This window comes from Heterodontus francisci, chromosome 20 (assembly GCF_036365525.1).
Source record: "Heterodontus francisci isolate sHetFra1 chromosome 20, sHetFra1.hap1, whole genome shotgun sequence".
NCBI classification, from domain to species: Eukaryota; Metazoa; Chordata; class Chondrichthyes; order Heterodontiformes; family Heterodontidae; genus Heterodontus; species Heterodontus francisci.
This window is the reverse complement of record NC_090390.1, coordinates 59,657,228-59,677,635: the sequence shown is the minus strand read 5'-3', so window position 1 is coordinate 59,677,635 and position 20,408 is coordinate 59,657,228. Positions and strand designations below refer to the sequence as shown.

The window sequence follows — 20,408 nt, the reverse complement described above, 5'->3', positions numbered from 1 at the left end:
CCCGTGAAGGAACGGTGATATATTTCCAAGTCAGGATAGTGTGCGATTTGGAGGGGAACTTGTAGGTGATGTCCCATGCACCTGCTGTCCTTGTCTTTCTGGATGGTACATGCTATACGTTGCTACAATCTAATTATATGTGGTTGCGTAATACATATTAATGCTGTCTGTTTTCTTTACAGTGACATCCAGTGTCTTCTTCTAGATCCAGAGTTCCAGCTGGTGCAGAGGTGCTCACTAGTAGCAAGGTAATGAGGACCAAGCTAGATTAGTTAGATTCCTGCCACTTTCAGTTCTGTCCTCCACATTTAATCATTTAAACACATGGAAATCTCCTTATCCTTGTCATAACATTATAGCTTCAAAACCTTCAAGGCCTCTATTATTGACAAGGCCGTATCTGATATTCTCTCATTTCCACCATGACCACCTGCCCCTGGAAAAAAAGACTCCTTCACACACTCACAATTGCCCTCCCCAACACCTCTCTTAACATACTTGTCCCAGAAAATCTCAAACAATCTTCCATTTCCACTTCTGTTTAGTACAACAGCAACTTTTGCAGTCTCGCATCCATAAGCTTAAGTGAGTAGCTTGTCAATCCAAACTCAAACTCTACCATTGATCCTTTTCTACAGCCAACTTATATTATTTTATATTAATCCTGAGGAACAGCAACAACTCTAAACTCCTCCCCTTCGCTACTACCCATCTCCTTCAACCTCTGTCCTCACACAAAATGTGAGCAGCTCATGGGCTTTTTCATGCTCAAAAGCCAGGGTGTTGGTTCTGTTGCCACTTTCAAAACATGCCCTTTTCTCTCCAGCCCCAAATGTTCACTCTGCTCAGCACACCCACCCATTATTCCATAGGCTCTCTTCTATCTCCTCCCCGTTGCCATTAAATTTATCCCGACCTTGAAATGCCCTGTTCCCGTGACCACCTCCTGGCATAGCTTCCGATCATCAATTTTCCCTTCTTCAGTCATGTGGTTACTGCCATTAAACTGTCCCTATCCATTGGTTTGATCCCTAATCCATTCAAAATTACTATCATCCCCACCTTCCTCAAAAATTCTGCTCTTGGCCCCTTAATCTCCTTCAACTACTACACCATCTCTACCCTTCAGTTTCTTCCTAAACTCCTGTAATGTATTTTTACCTCACAACTATACTGCCGTCTCTTCCATCAATCCTTGTTCCAATCTGCCAATCAGACTTTCACCACTGCACCAAAACAGCATTGGTCAAGGTCACCAATGGAATCCTGTCTGATTTTGACCACGGCTTGTTCCTCCTCGTGCACCTTGCATAGAATTACATAGACTTTATAACACTGAAATAGGCCATTCAGCCCAACTGGTCTGTGTTGGTGTTCATGTTCCACACGAGCCTCCTCCCACCTCTCCTCTTCTAACTTTATCAGCATAATCTTCTTTTGCTTTCTCCTTTGTGTTTATCTAGATCCCCTGTAAATGCATCAATGTTATTTGACTTAGCTACTCCTTGTGGTAGCAGGTTCAGCATTCTAACTGCTCTCTGGGTAAAGAAGTTCCTCATGAATTTCCTATTTGATTTATTGGTGACAATTTTATTTATGGCTCCTAGTTTTGAAGGCCGCTCCCGCCACCCTCGTCCTCCCCCCGCTCCCCCCCCGCTCCCCCCCCCCCCCCCCCCCACTCGCAACAAGTTGAAAAAGCTTTCCCTATGACTACCCTTTCAAACCCTTTCATAATCTTAAAGAACTCTATCAGGTCACCTCTCAGACTTTGGTAGAGTAAAGAGTCCCAACTTTTCCTCGTGGTTCAGGGATCATCCTTGTGCCTCTGTATCCTTATAATATAGAGATCAGACTGTACACAATTGAGTTAGGTCTTGGCAAGGTTCTATATAAGTTTAACATATCTTCTCTGCTTTTCATTGCTGTCCCTCTAAAAATGAATCCGAGTGTTTTGTTTGCTCTTTTATGGCCTTATTAATTTTGTGTCCAGCAAGCAGCGAAGAGATGAATGCCCAGGTTTATTTTTGCATGGTGTCAGTTCGTCACGCAAAATGCCCTGCTCCTCTTGGAACTGTGCAGTGGGATCTGTCAACCCATCACAATAGGAACTTTGGTTTAAAGTGTCGCCAAAAGAATTTGCAGCACTCCCACAGTTTCAGCCTGGATTGAGTGCTCAAGTCCTGGAGTGGGGCTTGAACCTGCTGACTGCAGTGAGCTCCCAAAAGAAGCAAGAGAAGGCAGGAGATATATTACCTGAGTACTGCATGAGTTTAATTAGGGCACAATCTAATCACTGAGGACCAGGATACTATTGCTTCAGAAGGGCCAGGATTTTGATTTTTTCAGTGTCTGAAACTCAGACTAGCTGGCGTTCGAACATTTGATGTTGATGACATTATCCTTCCCTATCAGCGCTCAGCGATGCACTGATCACCAGTCTTCCAGGCAGTGTGGGCACTTTGTCCCCCTTCTCTCATCTGCGTTTCCATGCACATCACATGCTACCACCCCCTGACACACATACACGCACAACCTCCACAAACTTGTGCAGAAGCTTATAACCCCTCCACGACCCCTCACGCGCACCACCATACACTCGCACCTGTGCACACACCATCCTTCCACACAAGCATAAGCAGCACCGTCCACCCCGCAAACAGTCCAGCACCAAGCATTCGCATACATGTCAGGGACAAACATCCTCTACTAGACTGCCGCTATGGATTCAATATCTGAATTTGCCCTCCCTTGGTATCTTTACTTCATGACCTTCCTCCCTTCCTTCAAGCACCTCTGCAAGAGCCTTTCCCCATGCTTTTCCCCTTTCCTAACATACTTAACCTTTCTCCCTCCTGCTCAGTATTGACTGAGTGTCCACCATCCTCTGGGAGGGGTTCTGAACCTTTTTGCTCTGAAGCCCCACTCCCATGTGACAAAAATTCTACAAACCTCCTGTAACATAACACAAGTGTTTTCTCTGTATAAAATTTAATTAGCCAATTAAACTTCTAATTTTTGTTTTACTTGCTTAATGTGAAACTTGTTGCTGGTTCTGAGCAACAATTCTCAATTCCAATGCTGGAACATCCCGCAGGTCAGGCAGCATCTGTGGAGAGAGAGAAACAGAGTTAACATTTCAATCAGTGACCTTTCAACAGAACTGATCATCGACTTGAAATGTTTATCTCCATTTCTCTCTCCACCTGCTGAATGTTTTCCAACATTTTCAGCTCTTAATTTCATATTTCCAGCATCCGCTGAATTTTACTTGCTTGTGCAAACCTGCTTTAATGTGGGATCTTAAAAGCACAATAAAACCTCACCTGCCCAAGCAAGATTATATTTGGGAACATTACAGATGGAAATCAAAAAAGCCACATTTACATTATGGCAGGGGGATAAAGTTGTGAAACGATGAAACCGAGAGACCTGCGAATCTTGGTCATTATGAGTAAATCACTCACGTTGGTTTAAATATATGACTTACTGTGAACACTACTGATGATTAAATAGTGCTTCTTGTATTGAGATGAGGTGCAATCCTCCTCATTCCTTGATGATAAACTGATGCCCAGCATTGCTCTGAATCCTTTTTAACCACTTGTTCCTTCGGTGAGTACAGCCCAATTACCTCCTGATCAAAGCGCTGGACACTAAGCACCGAAGAGCATGGTGCTCTCCCATCGCAAGCTGAAACATAGTGATGAAACGTTTCATACAAGCACTGCTGAGGCCTGCCTCAGTTGCCTTACCTGCTCCTTCAAGGACTGTTGTCCGGCTTTGGCATTGCTGACACGGTACTTCACAGTGCCTACAGGCTGCAAAAGCAGAAAACGCCAGTGGTGCCGCTGCTGTTGCATTTACCACTATGCATGCGCAGCCAGGCCAAGGAGAGGGTTTTTTTAATTCTTTCATGGGATGTGAGCATCACTGGCAAGGCCAGCATTTCTTGCCCATTCCTAATTGCCCATTTCTAATTGCCCTTGAACTGAGTTCCTTTCTAGGCCATTTCAGAGGTCAGTTGAGAGTAAACCACATTGCTGTGTGTCTGGAGTCACATGTAGGCCAGACCAGGTAAGGATGGCAGATTTCCTTCCCTAAAGGACATTAGTGAACCAGATGGGTTTTTACAACAATTGATTAATTTCATAGCACCATTGCTGAGACTAGCTTTCAATTCCAAATTTTCTTTTTATGAATCAATTGAATTGAAATTCCACCAGGTGCTGTGGTGGATTTGAACCTGTGTCCCCAGGGCATTAGCCGCAGCCTCTGGATGCCACTATGCCACTGTCTTCCCCAGTGGCTGAAAGAATGCAAAAGAATATCAGGCGAACAGTTGGATTTTTTTTTTTACCAGCAGTGGTGCTGGAAGTGGAGAGCAAATTGCTGTTTGGATGGTGAAAGTGTCTGTGCGCAGGAGTGGTATGGTGTATTTTTGGTTATTTTTGGCAGACCCCTTGAAACCACCTTGCAGAGCCCCCAGTTGAGAACCCCTGCTCTGAGACAACTCTGTATGTAATAATCATTAAAGAAATCTAAATTGTTGTTAACACCAGACCATTTGAGAGGAAACAGTGTTGTTCCCTTACTGTTGCCTTCTTTGAAGAACGATTTTACTGTGGGAGGAGATTTTTGTTGTTTGTGCCGAATTCACGTCCAATAAAAGTCTTCGTAGTGTCTCCTTGTTATAACACTTTAGTACTGTTGATACAATCCTAGTGAATGCCACTGCTTTTTTTTCTTCTGTAGGCTTTTCGGTGACGAGTCAGAACTGCAATTCTGGACTGTTGCTGCTCATTATTTGTACTGCTTCTCAAAAGGGAAAGAGCTAGTTCCACCAAATGTAATTCAAGAGAACCAAGCAAGCCCACTGGATATTTGCTGTGACATACTTTGTGAAAATTCATACTTCCAGGTAATACACATTGCAGCTGTTCCATATTGGGAAGTACTTTCTCCCTCCTGTGCCGTATGAGTAGCGTCAGTGTCCAGCAAGATATTAATCCTGTAGTTGGTCATTCCCTTTATAGATGTTTCTTTAAAAAAAATGTTCTCGGCCCCCTGCCTAAGTTCCCTCGTTCTGTTTCTGACCATTTCCCATGAGCAGAAGTTCCGGTCTCCTATAAAAGCTTATCTTTATGGTGAACATAGGGAACAGTGGAAGCCCAAAGAGATTTAGGGGTCAATGTGCATAGATCACTAAAATATAGTCAGGTACAAAAAAGTAATCAAAAGGGCTGGTATATAAAGAGGATGACATTTTGCTACAGCTATACAAAGCCCTGGTTTGACTACATCTGGAGTAATGCATACATTTCTGGGCACCACACCTTAGGAAATGTTGGCCTTAGAAGGAGTACAATACAGATTCACCAGAATATTACCAGAGCTCTAAGGGTGAGATGATGGTATGAGATTACATAAAGCAGGCTTGTAGTCCCTGGAGTATAGAAGGTTAAGGGGCAGTTTGATTACGATGTTTAGGAATTAGAAAGGAAGTAATAGGATAGATATAAAAAAACATTTTCTGCTGAAGGAGGAATCTAGGATAAGGAGATATAACATTAAAATCAGAGCTAAGCCATTCAGGAGCGAATTTAGGAAACATTTCTTAATGCACAGGGTGATTGATGGAAGTATGCAATGCAGTCCCACAGAAAGCAGGGTATGCTAGGTCAGTTCATAATTTTAAAATCTGAGATCAATAAATTTTTGCTAGATGAGGAAATGGAGCTGAGACATAGGAACAGGAGGAGGCCCTTTAGCCCCTCGAGCCTGTTCCACCATTCAATGAGATCATGGCTGATCTGTGACCTAACTCCATATCCCTTGATACCTTTGGCTACCAAAAGTCTTACCGATCTCAGTTTTAACATAAAAATTAACAATTGATCTAGCATCAATTGCTGTTTGCAGAATAGATTTCCGAACCCCTCCCAACCTCTGAAGAAATGGTTCCTAATTTCTGTCTTGAAAGGCAGGTGGATGGAGTTGAGATGCAGATCGACCGTGATCTTGCTGAATGGCGGAACAGGCTGAGGGCCTGAATGGCCTACTCCTGTTTCTAAGTTCATATGGTCATAATATCATTCCAATTCCTGTGCATCTGATGTTTTTATTTTTGGATTCAGCCTGGTTAAATGTTTGTTTAGTTTTCTGTACTATGAACAGTACAAATTATAAGGTTAGTGATGATTTGGAAATATTCAAAGGAAAGATGCTTTTAAACAATGTTTTATGCAATCTGATTTCAAAATAAAAGGTTATTAGATTTGCAGAACTTGGGCTGAAAATATGTATTAGGGTGCTTAAAGAGTTAAGTATGTAACTGAAATCTGTAACTCAGTCACCTAGTAATAAAATGATTGCTTGTGGTGTACTAAAATATATAACCCATTGAACAAATAGTTGCAGTGCCCCATAGTGCTGATTGCAGGAATTGCACCAGCATGATTGATCATTCCCATGTTCTGTGCATCAAAATCAAATGATTCATTCATTTTGGTTACAATGACACAATGCTGAAATTTTCAGAATTAAATTGTAGAACTGATTTTCAAAGTAATGTTATTTAATATTAAAGATAATGGGGCATTGTAATTATTGCCATTTAGAACACCAATCCCTGGAAAGGTGGACCTGTATTATCAATTTACCCAGCTCATTTCTTATTTTGGGCATCCTTAGACCTTTTTTGTAGTGCTACTGAAAAGTGACATTGGCAGCTTTAAAGTTATATTGACCTTGTTTTCATTTTTTGAATTTTTGTTTTTTTTTCCTGCTTAAACTGGCTTACAGAACCATAATACCTGAAAGTGTGAATTGACACAAATATGAAATGCTTGCAGTGCTAATAAATATTTTCTGATAATTCATCACCATGCTACAGATGAGCTAGATAACTTTCTCAAGTTAGTTCTGCCAGATATTTAACAATTGTATTACAAAAAATAGAAAAAGGCATTCTGAAGGTTTACAGGGCTCTTTGTAGTTGATTTTTTAAAAGAGCATTAATAACAAAACAACCTGATTATATTATGATGGGATACAATAAAGTGGCTCAAGAAGATCCTGTATAATAAAATCATGAATGTCCCATTTTTTCTTTCATGTACCTAAATGATAATCCAGACATGTTTCTAAGAGCAATTTTCTCAGGCAGTGTCAGATGTTCTTCTGGCTTCACTGTTGATGTTTTTTTTTTTATCTTTCTGCAAGTTTTTTTACAAAATTATTTTATTTATAGAGATCGCAGATTGAGCGAGTTAACTTACAAGAGGCAAAAAGAACAACGTATGATCACACAAGGAAATGTGCAGACCAGTTGCTCTTATTAGGCCAGGTAAGAAATCTGCATCCTCCTCGACTATCAACAGTACAATGTTTGTTTATTCTTTATAATAAACTGCTAAATGTCTAACTTCTGTTTGCAAGTCAAAATTTTAATGTATAAATTACGGGAATTAAATTTGTAAATGAAATCAGAGTAAAACATATTGTTCCTAATTAAGAATTTGTTCCTAATCAATGCCTTGCAGCCTTTTGTGTGATACAATACTGGGAGAACCCCTTGGTGTTGCTGACAGTTGCTTGGAGGTGTCACAGTTTTATCACAGTAGGGGTGTTATCATCAAAGTGTGGCAGGTAAAAGGTGTTGCAGAAACTGCATGATGCTTACAGGAGAAGCACGATATTAACTAGACTTTTAATATGCAGATGTACACGAGTCAAAGAGCTGTGAAACACTAATCTGTGGTTAAAATGTTCAATTGCTTAATGTGTATTTTCTTTGCTATCAGTTACCTGATTAGAAGTTTTTGTTGGTGATAGGATTGAGATGGGCTTTAAAAATGGACTAAATTCCAAACACTTCATTTATCCTTCCTGATTAGTCTCTTAAGGTCAGCACTTTTGGTATTAAGATAACTCCTATACAGAAACAAGAAATAGCTGTAAACAAAGAATATATGCTCTTCACAAAGAATTATGCTGACTGATCTCATTATGTCAATGTTTATGTTCAACAGACTGACAGGGCAGTGCAATTGCTACTGGAAACAAGTGCAGAGAATCCAAGCTATTACTGTGACTCCCTGAAAGCTTGCCTAGTTACTACCATTACCTCTTCGGGTCCTTCCCAGAGCACCATAAAACTGGTAGCCACTAACATGATAGCGAATGGAAAGCTAGCAGGTAACCTTCTGTCTAAGAGACAAAGTCAAGCATGCATATTGTGGGTTACTTAAAATTCAATGAGTGTACTTTTCATATATAGCAGTCTACAGTTTAGCTTTAATAATGTTGGCTTTCATTGTGGAGATTTGAATTGGGATGCCGTTCCTGACTAATATTTTCAGTTGGCCCTAGAGAATGAGTTTGTCAGTCAGTTTTGTTATTTAGAAAAGCAAGGAAATCTTCCGAGGTTTGGACTCCCTTCCCAGTCAGTGCAATGCTGATGAAAATCCAAGATAGGTCAAAATAAAGAAATTGAACTCCAAAAACAGTTAGAACCTGATGATCCTAGAGGATCCCCAGCATACCCATATGAGTGTTGAAAATATTGTCATAGGCAGCCAACCAACCTACCTGCCTGTCATATTTGGTAGTCTGTCAAAAATGTTTAGTAATCTGAATAGTAAAACCTCAGCCAATGCATTTCGGGCGATGGTCAGAACTTTCTCTACTTGTACATAGTCTGTTACTGATTTTACAACTACACAATTTAAAAGTGCAATGGAAATTGGCAAACAACAAAAAAGTTCTTGTAATTCGTTGGCATCAGAATTACATTTTCATTTACCTTATCTCAACAAGCTCAAATTTTATGGTTTTCACATCATCAGCCAGGCACCTGTCTTCTGAAAATGAGTTGTCATTGTGATCTGTATTTATATTCCCACTAGTGCCATTCTCCATCAGCAGCACACAGAAACAGACCTGGCAAATCCAGCAGCACCTCATAAAATCCATTTGCCATCTGCTACAGTTTTGGGGCTTTCACTCATGGTTTTTTTTTGTTCTCAGTCTAAAAAAAAAACTCCCCTCACACCTCTCAGTCCCACATTAGTTTCTGGCGTACTCAATTAAGGTTCATTGTAAAAATAGAAAAGTCAAAGATAAGATGCTGGACTGGAAACAGGCCAACATCAGTGAGATAAGAGGAGATAGTACTCAAAGTAAGGCAGAAATGTTAGCAAAAACATTGACAGATCTGCAGTGGGATATCTCCAAATGGGAGCTGCATGGAGTACAAATAAAATCTGGCAATAAGGTAAGAAGGGAGTGCATTAAAGAATAGAATTCTGTGGATAAACAGATTAAAACTAAACTGAAATTTAAAAGGGCACATATGATGTTAGGACTAACAATACTCCAAATAATCGTAAAGGTATAGAAAGTCTAGTAGGGAGGTATAAAGGATGGTTAGAAGTGTTCAAATGTTATGTAAGGAAATGATTAGGTTAGACTTAGAGTACAGTGTGCAGTTTTAGGATGGACCTAAGAGTGGGAAGGACAAGGAAGGGAAAGTGTTTGAACTGAGTGAATCTGAAATTTTGCTGTTCGAAGAAAAAAAAAATTGTGGTTTAGCCAAAGATTTCCTCCTCCCAAAAGTGGCTTAAAGAAACATAGCTATTTGTGAGAATCAGTTCTTTTTGTTTAGTTAGTTAGTTAGTTAGAGATACAGCACTGAAACAGGCCCTTCGGCCCACCGAGTCTGTGCCGGCCATCAACCACCCATTTATACTAATCCTACACTAATTCCATATTCCTACCACATCCCCACCTGTCCCTATATTTCCCTACCACCTACCTATACTAGGGGAATTTATAATGGCCAATTTACCTATCAACCTGCAAGTCTTTTGGCATGTGTGAGGAAACCGGAGTACCCGGAGGAAACCCATGCAGACACAGGGAGAACTTGCACACTCCACACAGGCAGTACCCAGAATTGAACCCGGGTCGCTGGAGCTGTGAGGCTGCGGTGCTAACCACTGTGCCGCCCTGTGCGTGTTTTTTTTTTTGGGACCTGCCAATTTTCACATTGCCTACATGTGGTAGCACTCTTGAAAATGAAGTTCTGCTCTTTCTTTGTTATGCATTTCACACATTTAATTAAAATAATATCAAAGCGCCTGCTAAAATTTTTGTGGCTGGCAGAATAGAGACTTTTATTCCAGTAGTCAAGCTTTGTTGTACCCAAGTCCAAGAGTTGCAAGGGAAGTAGACCTAATGGCACCTAGGTTCATCCTCCACTGCACTCTACCACCCTCCCACCTTCCCCCTACCCCCGCCTGTATTAGGCTTCTTACCATATTTCCTAATAATCATAATGCAATGGTGCCTAAGGCCATCTTGGCTCCCATGAAAACAGTCTAAACATCTCAAGGCTCGCCTCATAACGCAGAAGCAAAATACTGCAGATGCTTGAAATCTGAAATAAAAACAGAAAACGCTGCAAATACTCAGCAGGTCTGGCAGTATCTGCAAAGAAATAGAGATAATGTTTCAGGTTTAAAGCAAGTGAAAATGGGGAGGGTGGGAAAAAAACAAAAAGGAAGGTCTCTGATAGGATGGAAGACACTGGTTGAAAGGCCTTCAACTGTGTCTGTTCCATTTCCCACACTTCTGCTTTTCGTCCTTCCCTTCCCTCCGAGAACCGTGATAGGATTCCTCTTGTCCTCACCTTCTACCCCACCAGCCTTTATATTCAGTGGATCATCCTCTGCCATTTCTGTCAACTCCAGCATGATGCCATCACCACAGCACATCTTCCCCTCCTCTCCCCTTTCAGAATTCCGAAGGGACCATTCCCTCCACGACACCCTGGTCTGCTCCTCAATCGCCCCCAACACCCGGCCCCCTTCCTGATGCATATTTCCGTGCAAGCACACACTTGCAACACTTGCCCTTTTATCTCCTTCCTTCTCGCCATCCAAGGCTCCAAATGCTCCTTCCAGGTGAAATGTCAATTTACTCATACTTTCAGTTTAGTACATTGTATTCACGATTCAGTCTCCTTTACACTGGGGAAACTAAACACACAGTTGGTGACTGCTTTGTGGAGCACTTCTGTTCAATCTGCAAGTGTGACCCAAGCTTCCTGTCACCTGTCATTTTAATTCTCCACTTTGCTCCCATTCTGACCTCTGCCACTTGTAGTATTCCAATGAAGCTCAGCATAAGCTTGAGGAACAACATCTCAGCTTTCGATTAGGCACCTTACAGCTTTCCGGATTCAACACTGAGTTCCAACAATTTCAGATCTGCCTCCATTTTGTTTCATTTCTCTTTGCTGGTTTTTGTTTGTTTTCTTTTTTACATGGTAGCTGTTTATGATTCTGCTATTCACACCTCCTCGAGAAACATCTTTTGTTTCTTAACTTGCCCCATCAACACTTTTGTCATTTAATCTCTCCTGCCTTCCACCCGATCACAGACTCCCCCCCCCCCCCCCCGCCTTCACTTGCTGTAAACCTGTTACATCTCTTACTTTTCCCAGTTCTGATGAAAGGTCATTGACTTGAGACGTTAACTCTGGTCCTCTCTTCGCAAATGATGCCGACCTGCTGAGTATTTCCAGCCTTTTTTGTTTTTATCTCTCATCTTAGCTATAGTTTTTTCCATCCTCGGCATCATTCTGGTGAATCAAGGCTATATGCTCTCTATGGCTTTAACATCCTTTCTATAATGGAATAGTGCAAAGGCCTATGGGCCCCAGCCAAATATGGGATGCTTGCTAGAGGCACTGTCAGTAGGAGGCCTCCAGTAAAAATCACCATTGTGCAGAGCTAGGTAAAAATATTCTAATACTTAAAAACACTGTCAGAAGCAGGTAAAGCAGAATTGGCAGATTTAATTTAAATACTGCCATGGGTGTGAAGGGGCCCTGAACGTTTTCGATGAATTCTTAATCCTGTTTTGCCTAAAACATTTTGGTTCATGCTTAAACTCCATATCTAAATATTAGATATTTTTTAACAGAAGAGTGAGGAAATCTGTATTAATTGTTCACATCTGTAAAGATTTACTGATGCATTCATGCTGTACACCTTTTTTCAGTAGTTTGCTTATTTCTGCTTTGTGTAATCCTTGCAGAAGGAGTCCAGCTGCTTTGTCTGATAGATAAAGCTGCAGATGCCTGTCGATACTTACAGACCTATGGAGAGTGGAATCGAGCTGCATGGCTTGCAAAGGTAAGTCATTCATAATTCATTTTAGACACAGCAGTCTGTTTTCTGTGTCTCTTCAAACTCCTTGAACCCTTTACTATCTTCAGTATTGTTGACTATCACTTCAGCATCTCTTCTCAGCAGTGCCATGGAAGTGGAATGCAGTTGCCTAGTTGTATTCATATACAGGCACTGTATTGCTTCAGTGGCTTCTGCTCCCATGCTTGCACAATTACCTGAGGTGTGTATACCAAGGGCCCATCTTTGAGCTCCTCTTCACAATTTTTATGCTTTTCCTTGGTATTATCTAAAAGCACAGAGATTTTTTCAAATAGAATCATAGAATAGTTACAGCATAGACGGTGGCCATTTGGCCCGTCCTGCCCCATGCTGGTTCTCTGAGACCACTCAACTCGTCCCAATCACCTGCCCTTTCCCTGTAGCCCTGCATTTTTTTTCTTTTCAGGAAATAATCCAGTTCTGTTTTAAAAGCCACGGTTGAATCTGTCTCCAACACCTCAGGCAGTGCATTCCAGATCCTAACCACTTGCTACATTAAAAATAAAAAATTTCCTCATGCCACTGTTGCTTCCTTTGTCAATCATCATAAATTATTGCCCCTCTGGTTCTTGACCCTTCTGCCAAAGGGAACTGTTTCTCCCTATCTACTCTGTCCAGACCCCTCATGATTTTGGACACCTCTATCAAATCTCCTCTCAACCTTCTCTAATCTATCCATGAAACTGAAGTCCCTCGTTCCTGGATCCATTCTCGTGAATCTTTGCTGCATCCTCTCTAATGCGTTCATATCCTTCCTAAAGTGTGGTGACTAGAATTGGATACGATACTCAAGTTGAGGCCGAACCAATACTTTATAAAGGTTCATCATAACTTCCTTGCTTTTGTACTGTATGCCTCTACTTATAAAGCCCACAATCCTGTATGCCTTATTAACCGCTTTCTCAATCTGCCCTGACACCTTCAACGATTTGTGCATAGAAACCCCCAGGTCCTTCTGCTCCTGCATCCCGCTTTACAATTAATTGTATCCTTATTTTACATTTCCTTTTCTCATTCTTCCTACCAAAATGTATTACTTCACACTTCTCTGCATTAAATTGGATGATGCTGACATGCTGCTCTGCCTGTCTACCTCCTCCTTCGAACTAAAGGAATTGGAGGCTGACAAAATATTGGTAGAAGCAGAGAGAGTAGAGGCAATGGATAAGATAAAAATTGAGAGGGGGAGGTACTGAAAGGGTTAGTTATGCTGATGGTTAATAAGTCACCTGGTCCGAATGGCTTGCATCCCAGGTTGCTAAAGGAAGTGGGGATGGAGGTAGCAGAAGGGGTTGCCATAATCTTCCAATCATCCCTGGATATAGGGGAGGTGCCAGAGGATTGGAGAGTAGCAAGTGTGACACAGTTATTCAAGCAAGGGCATAAGGACAATCTGAGCAACGACAGGCCAGTTAATTTAATATCCGTGGTAGGTAAGCTTTTAGAAACAATAATCTGGAAAAATATTAACAGACACTTGAAGAGGTTAGAGTTATTAAGGATAGCCAGCACTGATTTGTAAAAGGCAGATCATGCTTGACTAATCTAATTGAATTCTTTGATGAAGTGACAGAGAAGGTTGATGAAGGGAATGCGGTGGATGTTGTTTATATGGATTTTAGGAGAGCGTTTGATAAGGTACCACAAAAGGCTGGTTAACAAAATTGAGGCTCATGGAATAGGAGGGTCAGTATCCAATTGGATGAGAAATTGATTTAAGGAGAGAAAACAGCAAGTCGTAGTAAATGGTTGCTTTTCAGACTGGAGTATGGTAGACAGTGGTGTTCCCCAAGGATCAGTGCTGGACCACTGCTTTTGCTACATATAAATGACGTGGATCTTGGAATACAGAGTAGAACCTCAAAATTTGCTGACAATACCAAACTGGGAGGTGTTGCAAACAGTGAGGATGATATGAACTGCCTGCAACAGGACATAGGTTAGCAAAATGGGCGGAGAGGCGGCAGATGGAATTTGGAATGGGCGGAGAGGCAGCAGATGGATTTAATACTGACAAGTGTGAGGTGATGCATTTTTGCAGAATTAATAAGGAGAGGCAATATATACTTAATGGCACAGTTCTAAAGAGTGTGCAAGAAAAGAGTGACCTGGGGGTGCATGTGCATAGATCTTTGAAGTAGCAGGACATATCGAGAGAATGGTTAGTAAAGTATATGGGATCTTGGGCTTTATAAATAGAGGCATTGAGTACAAAAGCAGGGAAGTTATGCTGAACCTTTATAAAGCTCTGGTTAGGCCCTGACTGGGGTACTGCGTCTAGTTCTATTTTTTTCTATTTAGAGATACAGCACTGAAACAGGCCCTTCGGCCCACCGAGTCTGTGCCGACCATCAACCACCCATTTATACTAATCCTATACTAATCCCATATTCCTACCACATCCCCACCTGTCCCTATGTTCCCCTACCACCTACCTGTACTAGGGCCAATTTACCTATCAACCTGCAAGTCTTTGGCTGTGGAAGGAAACTGGAGCACCCGGCGAAAACCCATGCAGACACAGGGAGAATTTGCAAACTGCACACAGGCAGTACCCAGAATTGAACCCTGGTCGCAGGAGCTGTGAGGCTGCGGTGCTAACCACTGCGCCGCCCCAAAATATAATTTTCCTTTCTCGCTCGCACAATATATATATTTTCCCTTCACTCTTCCCTTCCCATCTTATCGGCTACACCCTGTTTTTTTTTTATTTAGAGATACAGCACTGAAACAGGCCCTTCGGCCCACCAAGTCTGTGCCGACCATCAACCACCCATTTATACTAATCCCACCACATCCCCCTATTCCCCTACCACCTGCCTATACTAGGGGAAATTTATAATGGCCAATTTACCTATCAACCTGCAAGTCTTTGGCTGTGGGAGGAAACTGGAGCACCCAGCGAAAACCCACGCAGACACAGGGAGAACTTGCAAACTCCACACAGGCAGTACCCAGAATCGAACCCAGGTTGCTGGAGCTGTGAGGCTACGGTGCTAACCACTGCGCCACTGTGCCGCCCTTCTGGTCACCACACTTTAGGAAGAATGTAAGGACCCTTGAGAGGGTGCAGAGGAGATTTACCAGAATGGTTCTGGGATGGAGGATTTTAATTACAAGGTGAGGTTGGAAAAGCTGGATTGTTCTCGTTGGAACAAAGGTGATTGAGGGGCGATTTAATAGAAGTGTGCAAGATTATGACAGGCTTAGATAAGTTAGAAAAGGAAAAACTGTTCCCATTAATAAATGGTACAAAGACTAGGGGACACAGATTGAAAATTTTGGGCAAAAGATGTTGGGGGAATATGAGGACGCATTTTTTTCCTGCAGCGGGTGGTAATGACCTGGAACATGCTGCCCACATGGGTGGTGGAAGTGGTAATGATCAATGACTTCTTGAGGCAGTTGGATGGCCACCGACAGAAGTAGACATGCAGGGCTATGGGGATCGAGCCGGGGAGTGGTACTGACTGGATAGCTCCGTGGATAGCCAACATGCACTTGATGGGCTGAATGGCTGTCTTCTGTGCCATAAGTGACTCTCCAACTGTTTTCCCGACATTTAAGATTTTGATGAACCAATAATTTCTTCCATTTTAATGTCAACAAAACTGAAGCCATGTTTTTCGACGCTTGCCAATGCCTAGTTGCCTTGACCGTGACTACTTCAACGTCCCCAGCTGCCGCTTCAAGCTGAGTCACAAGTTGCAGAACCTTGGCATTCTGCTCAACCTTGAGCTCAGCTTACTTCCCCACATCTGCTCCTTTTATTAAGCATGTGTTCTTCCACCTCTGCAACAGCACACACCTCCACCCTTACTTCCCTGTCAAAACCCTAGGTTATGCCTTCACCATCTCAAAGCTTGACTTTTCTTGTGTTACAACCAAGGCAGGAGAAATGCACTGTTAATTCAGTCCCCCTTCTCCGCGGGTCACAGCATATCAATGAATTTCCCCACCTACTGATGAATAGCCAATTAAAACTCTATTTATCCCCCCCAGAATAAAGCACACCAGGTTTCTTTAATCAACAACATTAACTATTTATTAGAAAAAAATGTCTTAACCACTAATGAGATAAATCTATATATGAAAAGCTCCTTATTTCCTTAGCCCTCATACACTCACATACATTTAAAAAAATGATTAACTGGGAAAAAAGGGTTTTGGTTTACAGCTGTTTCTTAGGACTATAAGGTATAATAAAATAAATCAGTTTGTCACGTTCTGGTAGGAAATTCTTCAGTTGGGTGAGATGTCCCAGAGTCGGATGCCACTCGAAGTCTCTCCAGACGAGGTTGATGAACAGTCTGTGATGGGTAGGCGTTCAAGGCAATTCGGCTACAGGGGTGTAGCAACAGGTCTGCTTAGGAGTCCCAGCAGCATTATAGCAGTAGAAGCTTTCTTCAGGTTCCAGGATTTCCCAAAACACCAGAGGAAACCGGAACCACACTGGATGTAGGAATTCGTCAGAGATGCGAGACAATAGGAATCTGACACCTTTCAAATACGGGATTTCTTTTCAAGAGATGCAGGTTTCCTTTAAAGAGAGAAGTCTTTTCTGGGTCTTCCAGTTTGATCTCCAGGCAGGTCAGAAACTGAATTTCAAATGCTTGCTCTTTGTCCGACTCACTGGTTTTTAAAAGGGTTCAAAATGAAAGTAAACCTTGCTGAGCCGATCACACAACCAGACACACACACTCCCCTGTCAAAGTGTCGCTCTGAGGAGGTCAAAAACCCCTGACTGGCTTCCTTGAAACTGCGTGCTTTTCCTATTCTTGTATACAAAGTCAACATCCAAAAATTTCAGCTATTTGCAGGTGTCCAGGTCCATTGAAAATCCTTTTTTCAGTTTTTTAAAACACACAGAATTCTAAGATTTTAGTACAAAAATCAAACCTCTTGTAACACTTGCATGTTCTGTCCAGTGAGCCTGCCTCAATCCTTCTCTAGCTTCAACTTATTGAAAACCCCACAGCCTGAATTTTCATCCACATGAAGTCCTGTACTCCTATCAACTGCAGGCTGTACTGGCTCCCTGTACCCTAGTTCACATAAAAGTTCTTGTCCTTGCTCCCAAGCCTGTGCTCCATCCTGCGTTAGTGATCTCCACTTTTCATTCATGCACAAATCCTCTACTCTTAACAGTCATTCACTCCCCCTGTTTCGCCATTGGCTGATCAATAAACCACTACAGTCAAAGAACAAAGAAAATTACAGCACAGGAACAGGCCCTTCGGCCCTCCAAGCCTGCGCCGATCCAGATCCTCTATCTAAACATGTCGCCTATTTTCTGAGGGTCTGTATCTCTTTGCTTCCTGCCCATTCATGTATCTGTCTAGATACATCTTAAAAGACGCTATCGTGCCCGCGTCTACCACCTCCGCTGGCAACGCGTTCCAGGCACCCACCACCCTCTGCGTAAAGAACTTTCCACGCATATCCCCCCTAAACTTTTCCCCTCTCACTTTGAACTCGTGACCCCTAGTAATTGAATCCCCCACTCTGGGGGGGAAAAAGCTTCTTGCTATCCACCCTGTCTATACCTCTCATGATTTTGTATACCTCAATCAGGTCCCCCCTCAACCTCCGTCTTTCTAATGAAAATAATCCTAATCTGCTCAACCTCTCTTCATAGCTAGCGCCCTCCATACCAGGCAACATCCTGGTGAACCTCCTCTGCACCCTCTCCAAAGCATCTACATCCTTTTGGTAATGTGGCGACCAGAACTGCACGCAGTATTCCAAATGTGGCCGAACCAAAGTCTTATACAACTGTAACATGATCTGCCAACCCTTGTACTCAATACCCCGTCCGATGAAGGAAAGCATGCCGTATGCCTTCTTGACCACTCTATTGACCTGCGTTGCCACCTTCAGGGAACAATGGACCTGAACACCCAACTCTCTCTGTACATCAATTTTCCCCAGGACTTTTCCATTTACTGTATAATTCACTCTTGAATTGGATCTTCCAAAATGCATCACCTCGCATTTGCCCTGATTGAACTCCATCTGCCATTTTTCTGCCCAACTCTCCAACCTATTTATATTCTGCTGTATTCTCTGACAGTCCCCTTCACTATCTGCTACTCCACCAATCTTAGTGTCGTCTGCAAACTTGCTAATCAGACCACCTATACTTTCCTCCAAATCATTTATGTATATCACAAACAACAGTGGTCCCAGCACGGATCCCTGTGGAACACCACTGGTCACACGTCTCCATTTTGAGAAACTCCCTTCCACTGCTACTCTCTGTCTCCTGTTGCCCAGCCAGTTCTTTATCCATCTAGCTAGTACACCCTGGACCCCATGCAACTTCACTTTCTCCATCAGCCTACCATGGGGAACCTTATCAAACGCCTTACTGAAGTCCATGTATATGACATCTACAGCCCTTCCCTCATCAATCAACTTTGTCACTTCCTCAAAGAATTCTATTAAGTTGGTAAGACATGACCTTCCCTGCACAAAACCATGTTGCCTATCACTGATAAGCCCATTTTCTTCCAAATGGGAATAGATCCTATCCCTCAGTATCTTCTCCAGCAGCTTCCCTACCACTGACGTCAGGCTCACCGGTCGATAATTACCTGGATTTTCCCTGCTACCCTTCTTAAGCAAGGGGACGACATTAGCAATTCTCCAGTCCTGCGGGACCTCACCCGTGTTTAAGGATGCTGCAAAGATATCTGTTAAGGCCCCAGCTATTTCCTCTCTCGCTTCCCTCAGTAACCTGGGATAGATCCCATCCGGACCTGGGGACTTGTCCACCTTAATGCCTTATAGAATACCCAACACTTCCTCCCTCCTTATGCCAACTTGACCTAGAGTAATCAAACATCTGTCCCTAACCTCAACATCCGTCATGTCCCTCTCCTCGGTGAATACCGATGCAAAGTACTCGTTTAGAATCTCACCCATTTTCTCTGACTCCACGCATAACTTTCCTCCTTTGTCCTTGAGTGGGCCAATCCTTTCTCTAGTTACCCTCTTGCTCCTTATATATGAATAAAAGGCTTTGGGATTTTCCTTAACCCTGTTTGCTAAAGATATTTCATGACCCCTTTTAGCCCTCTTAATTCCTCGTTTCAGATTGGTCCTACATTCCCGATATTCTTTCAAAGCTTCGTCTTTCTTCAGCCTCCTAGACCTTATGTATGCTTCCTTTTTCCTCTTAGCTCGTCTCACAATTTCACCTGTCATCCATGGTTCCCTAATCTTGCCATTTCTATCCCTCATTTTCACAGGAACATGTCTCTCCTGCACGCTAATCAACCTCTCTTTAAAAGCCTCCCACATATCAAATGTGGATTTACCTTCAAACAGCTGCTCCCAATCTACATTCCCCAGCTCCTGCCGAATTTTGGTATAGTTGGCCTTCCCCCAATTTAGCACTCTTCCTTTGGGACCACTCTCGTCTTTGTCCATGAGTATTCTAAAACTTACGGAATTGTGATCACTATTCCCAAAGTAGTCACCTACTGAAACTTCAACCACCTGGCCGGGCTCATTCCCCAACACCAGGTCCAGTATGGCCCCTTCCCGAGTTGGACTATTTACATACTGCTCTAGAAAACCCTCCTGGATGCTCCTTACAAATTCTGCTCCATCTGGACCACTAACACTAAGTGAATCCCAGTCAATGTTGGGAAAATTAAAATCTCCTATCACCACCACCCTGTTGCTCCTACATCTTTCCATAATCTGTTTACATATTTGTACCTCTATCTCACGCTCGCTGTTGGGAGGTCTGTAGTACAGCCCCAACATTGTTACCGCACCCTTCCCATTTCTGAGTTCTGCCCATATTGCCTCACTGCTCGAGTCCTCCATAGTACCCTCCTTCAGCACAGCTGTGCAACTCCTTCACCCCTTTTACCTCCCTCTCTATCCCGCCGGAAGCATCGATATCCTGGGATATTTAGTTGCCAATCATGCCCTTCCCTCAACCAAGTCTCAGTAATAGCAATAACATCATACTCCCAGGTACTAATCCAGGCCCTAAGTTCATCTGCCTTACCTACTACACTTCTTGCATTAAAACAAATGCACCTCAGACCACCAGTCCCTTTGCGTTCATCATCTGCTCCCTGTCTACTCTTTTCCTTAGTCACGCTGACTTCATTATCTAGTTCCTTACACGCTTTAGTTATTACCTCCTTACTG

At 42.6% G+C, this 20,408-nt stretch overlaps 1 protein-coding gene across 3 annotated transcripts in view; it reads left to right on the top strand.

Moving 5' to 3' along the window:
• The window catches only part of wdr11 (WD repeat domain 11), a 116,814-nt gene that overhangs the window by 88,871 nt on the left and 7,535 nt on the right, over positions 1-20,408 (top strand). For 2 of the 3 annotated variants that reach the window (XM_068052888.1, XM_068052890.1), the window contains exons 22-26: positions 183-248; positions 4,753-4,918; positions 7,250-7,345; positions 8,031-8,196; positions 12,103-12,200. In XM_068052888.1, coding sequence (XP_067908989.1) covers positions 183-248; positions 4,753-4,918; positions 7,250-7,345; positions 8,031-8,196; positions 12,103-12,200 — 592 coding nt within the window. Of the gene's footprint in view, positions 1-182; positions 249-4,752; positions 4,919-7,249; positions 7,346-7,802; positions 7,905-8,030; positions 8,197-12,102; positions 12,201-20,408 lie in introns of those variants that run through there. The other variant, XR_010977062.1, reaches the window with a different exon arrangement.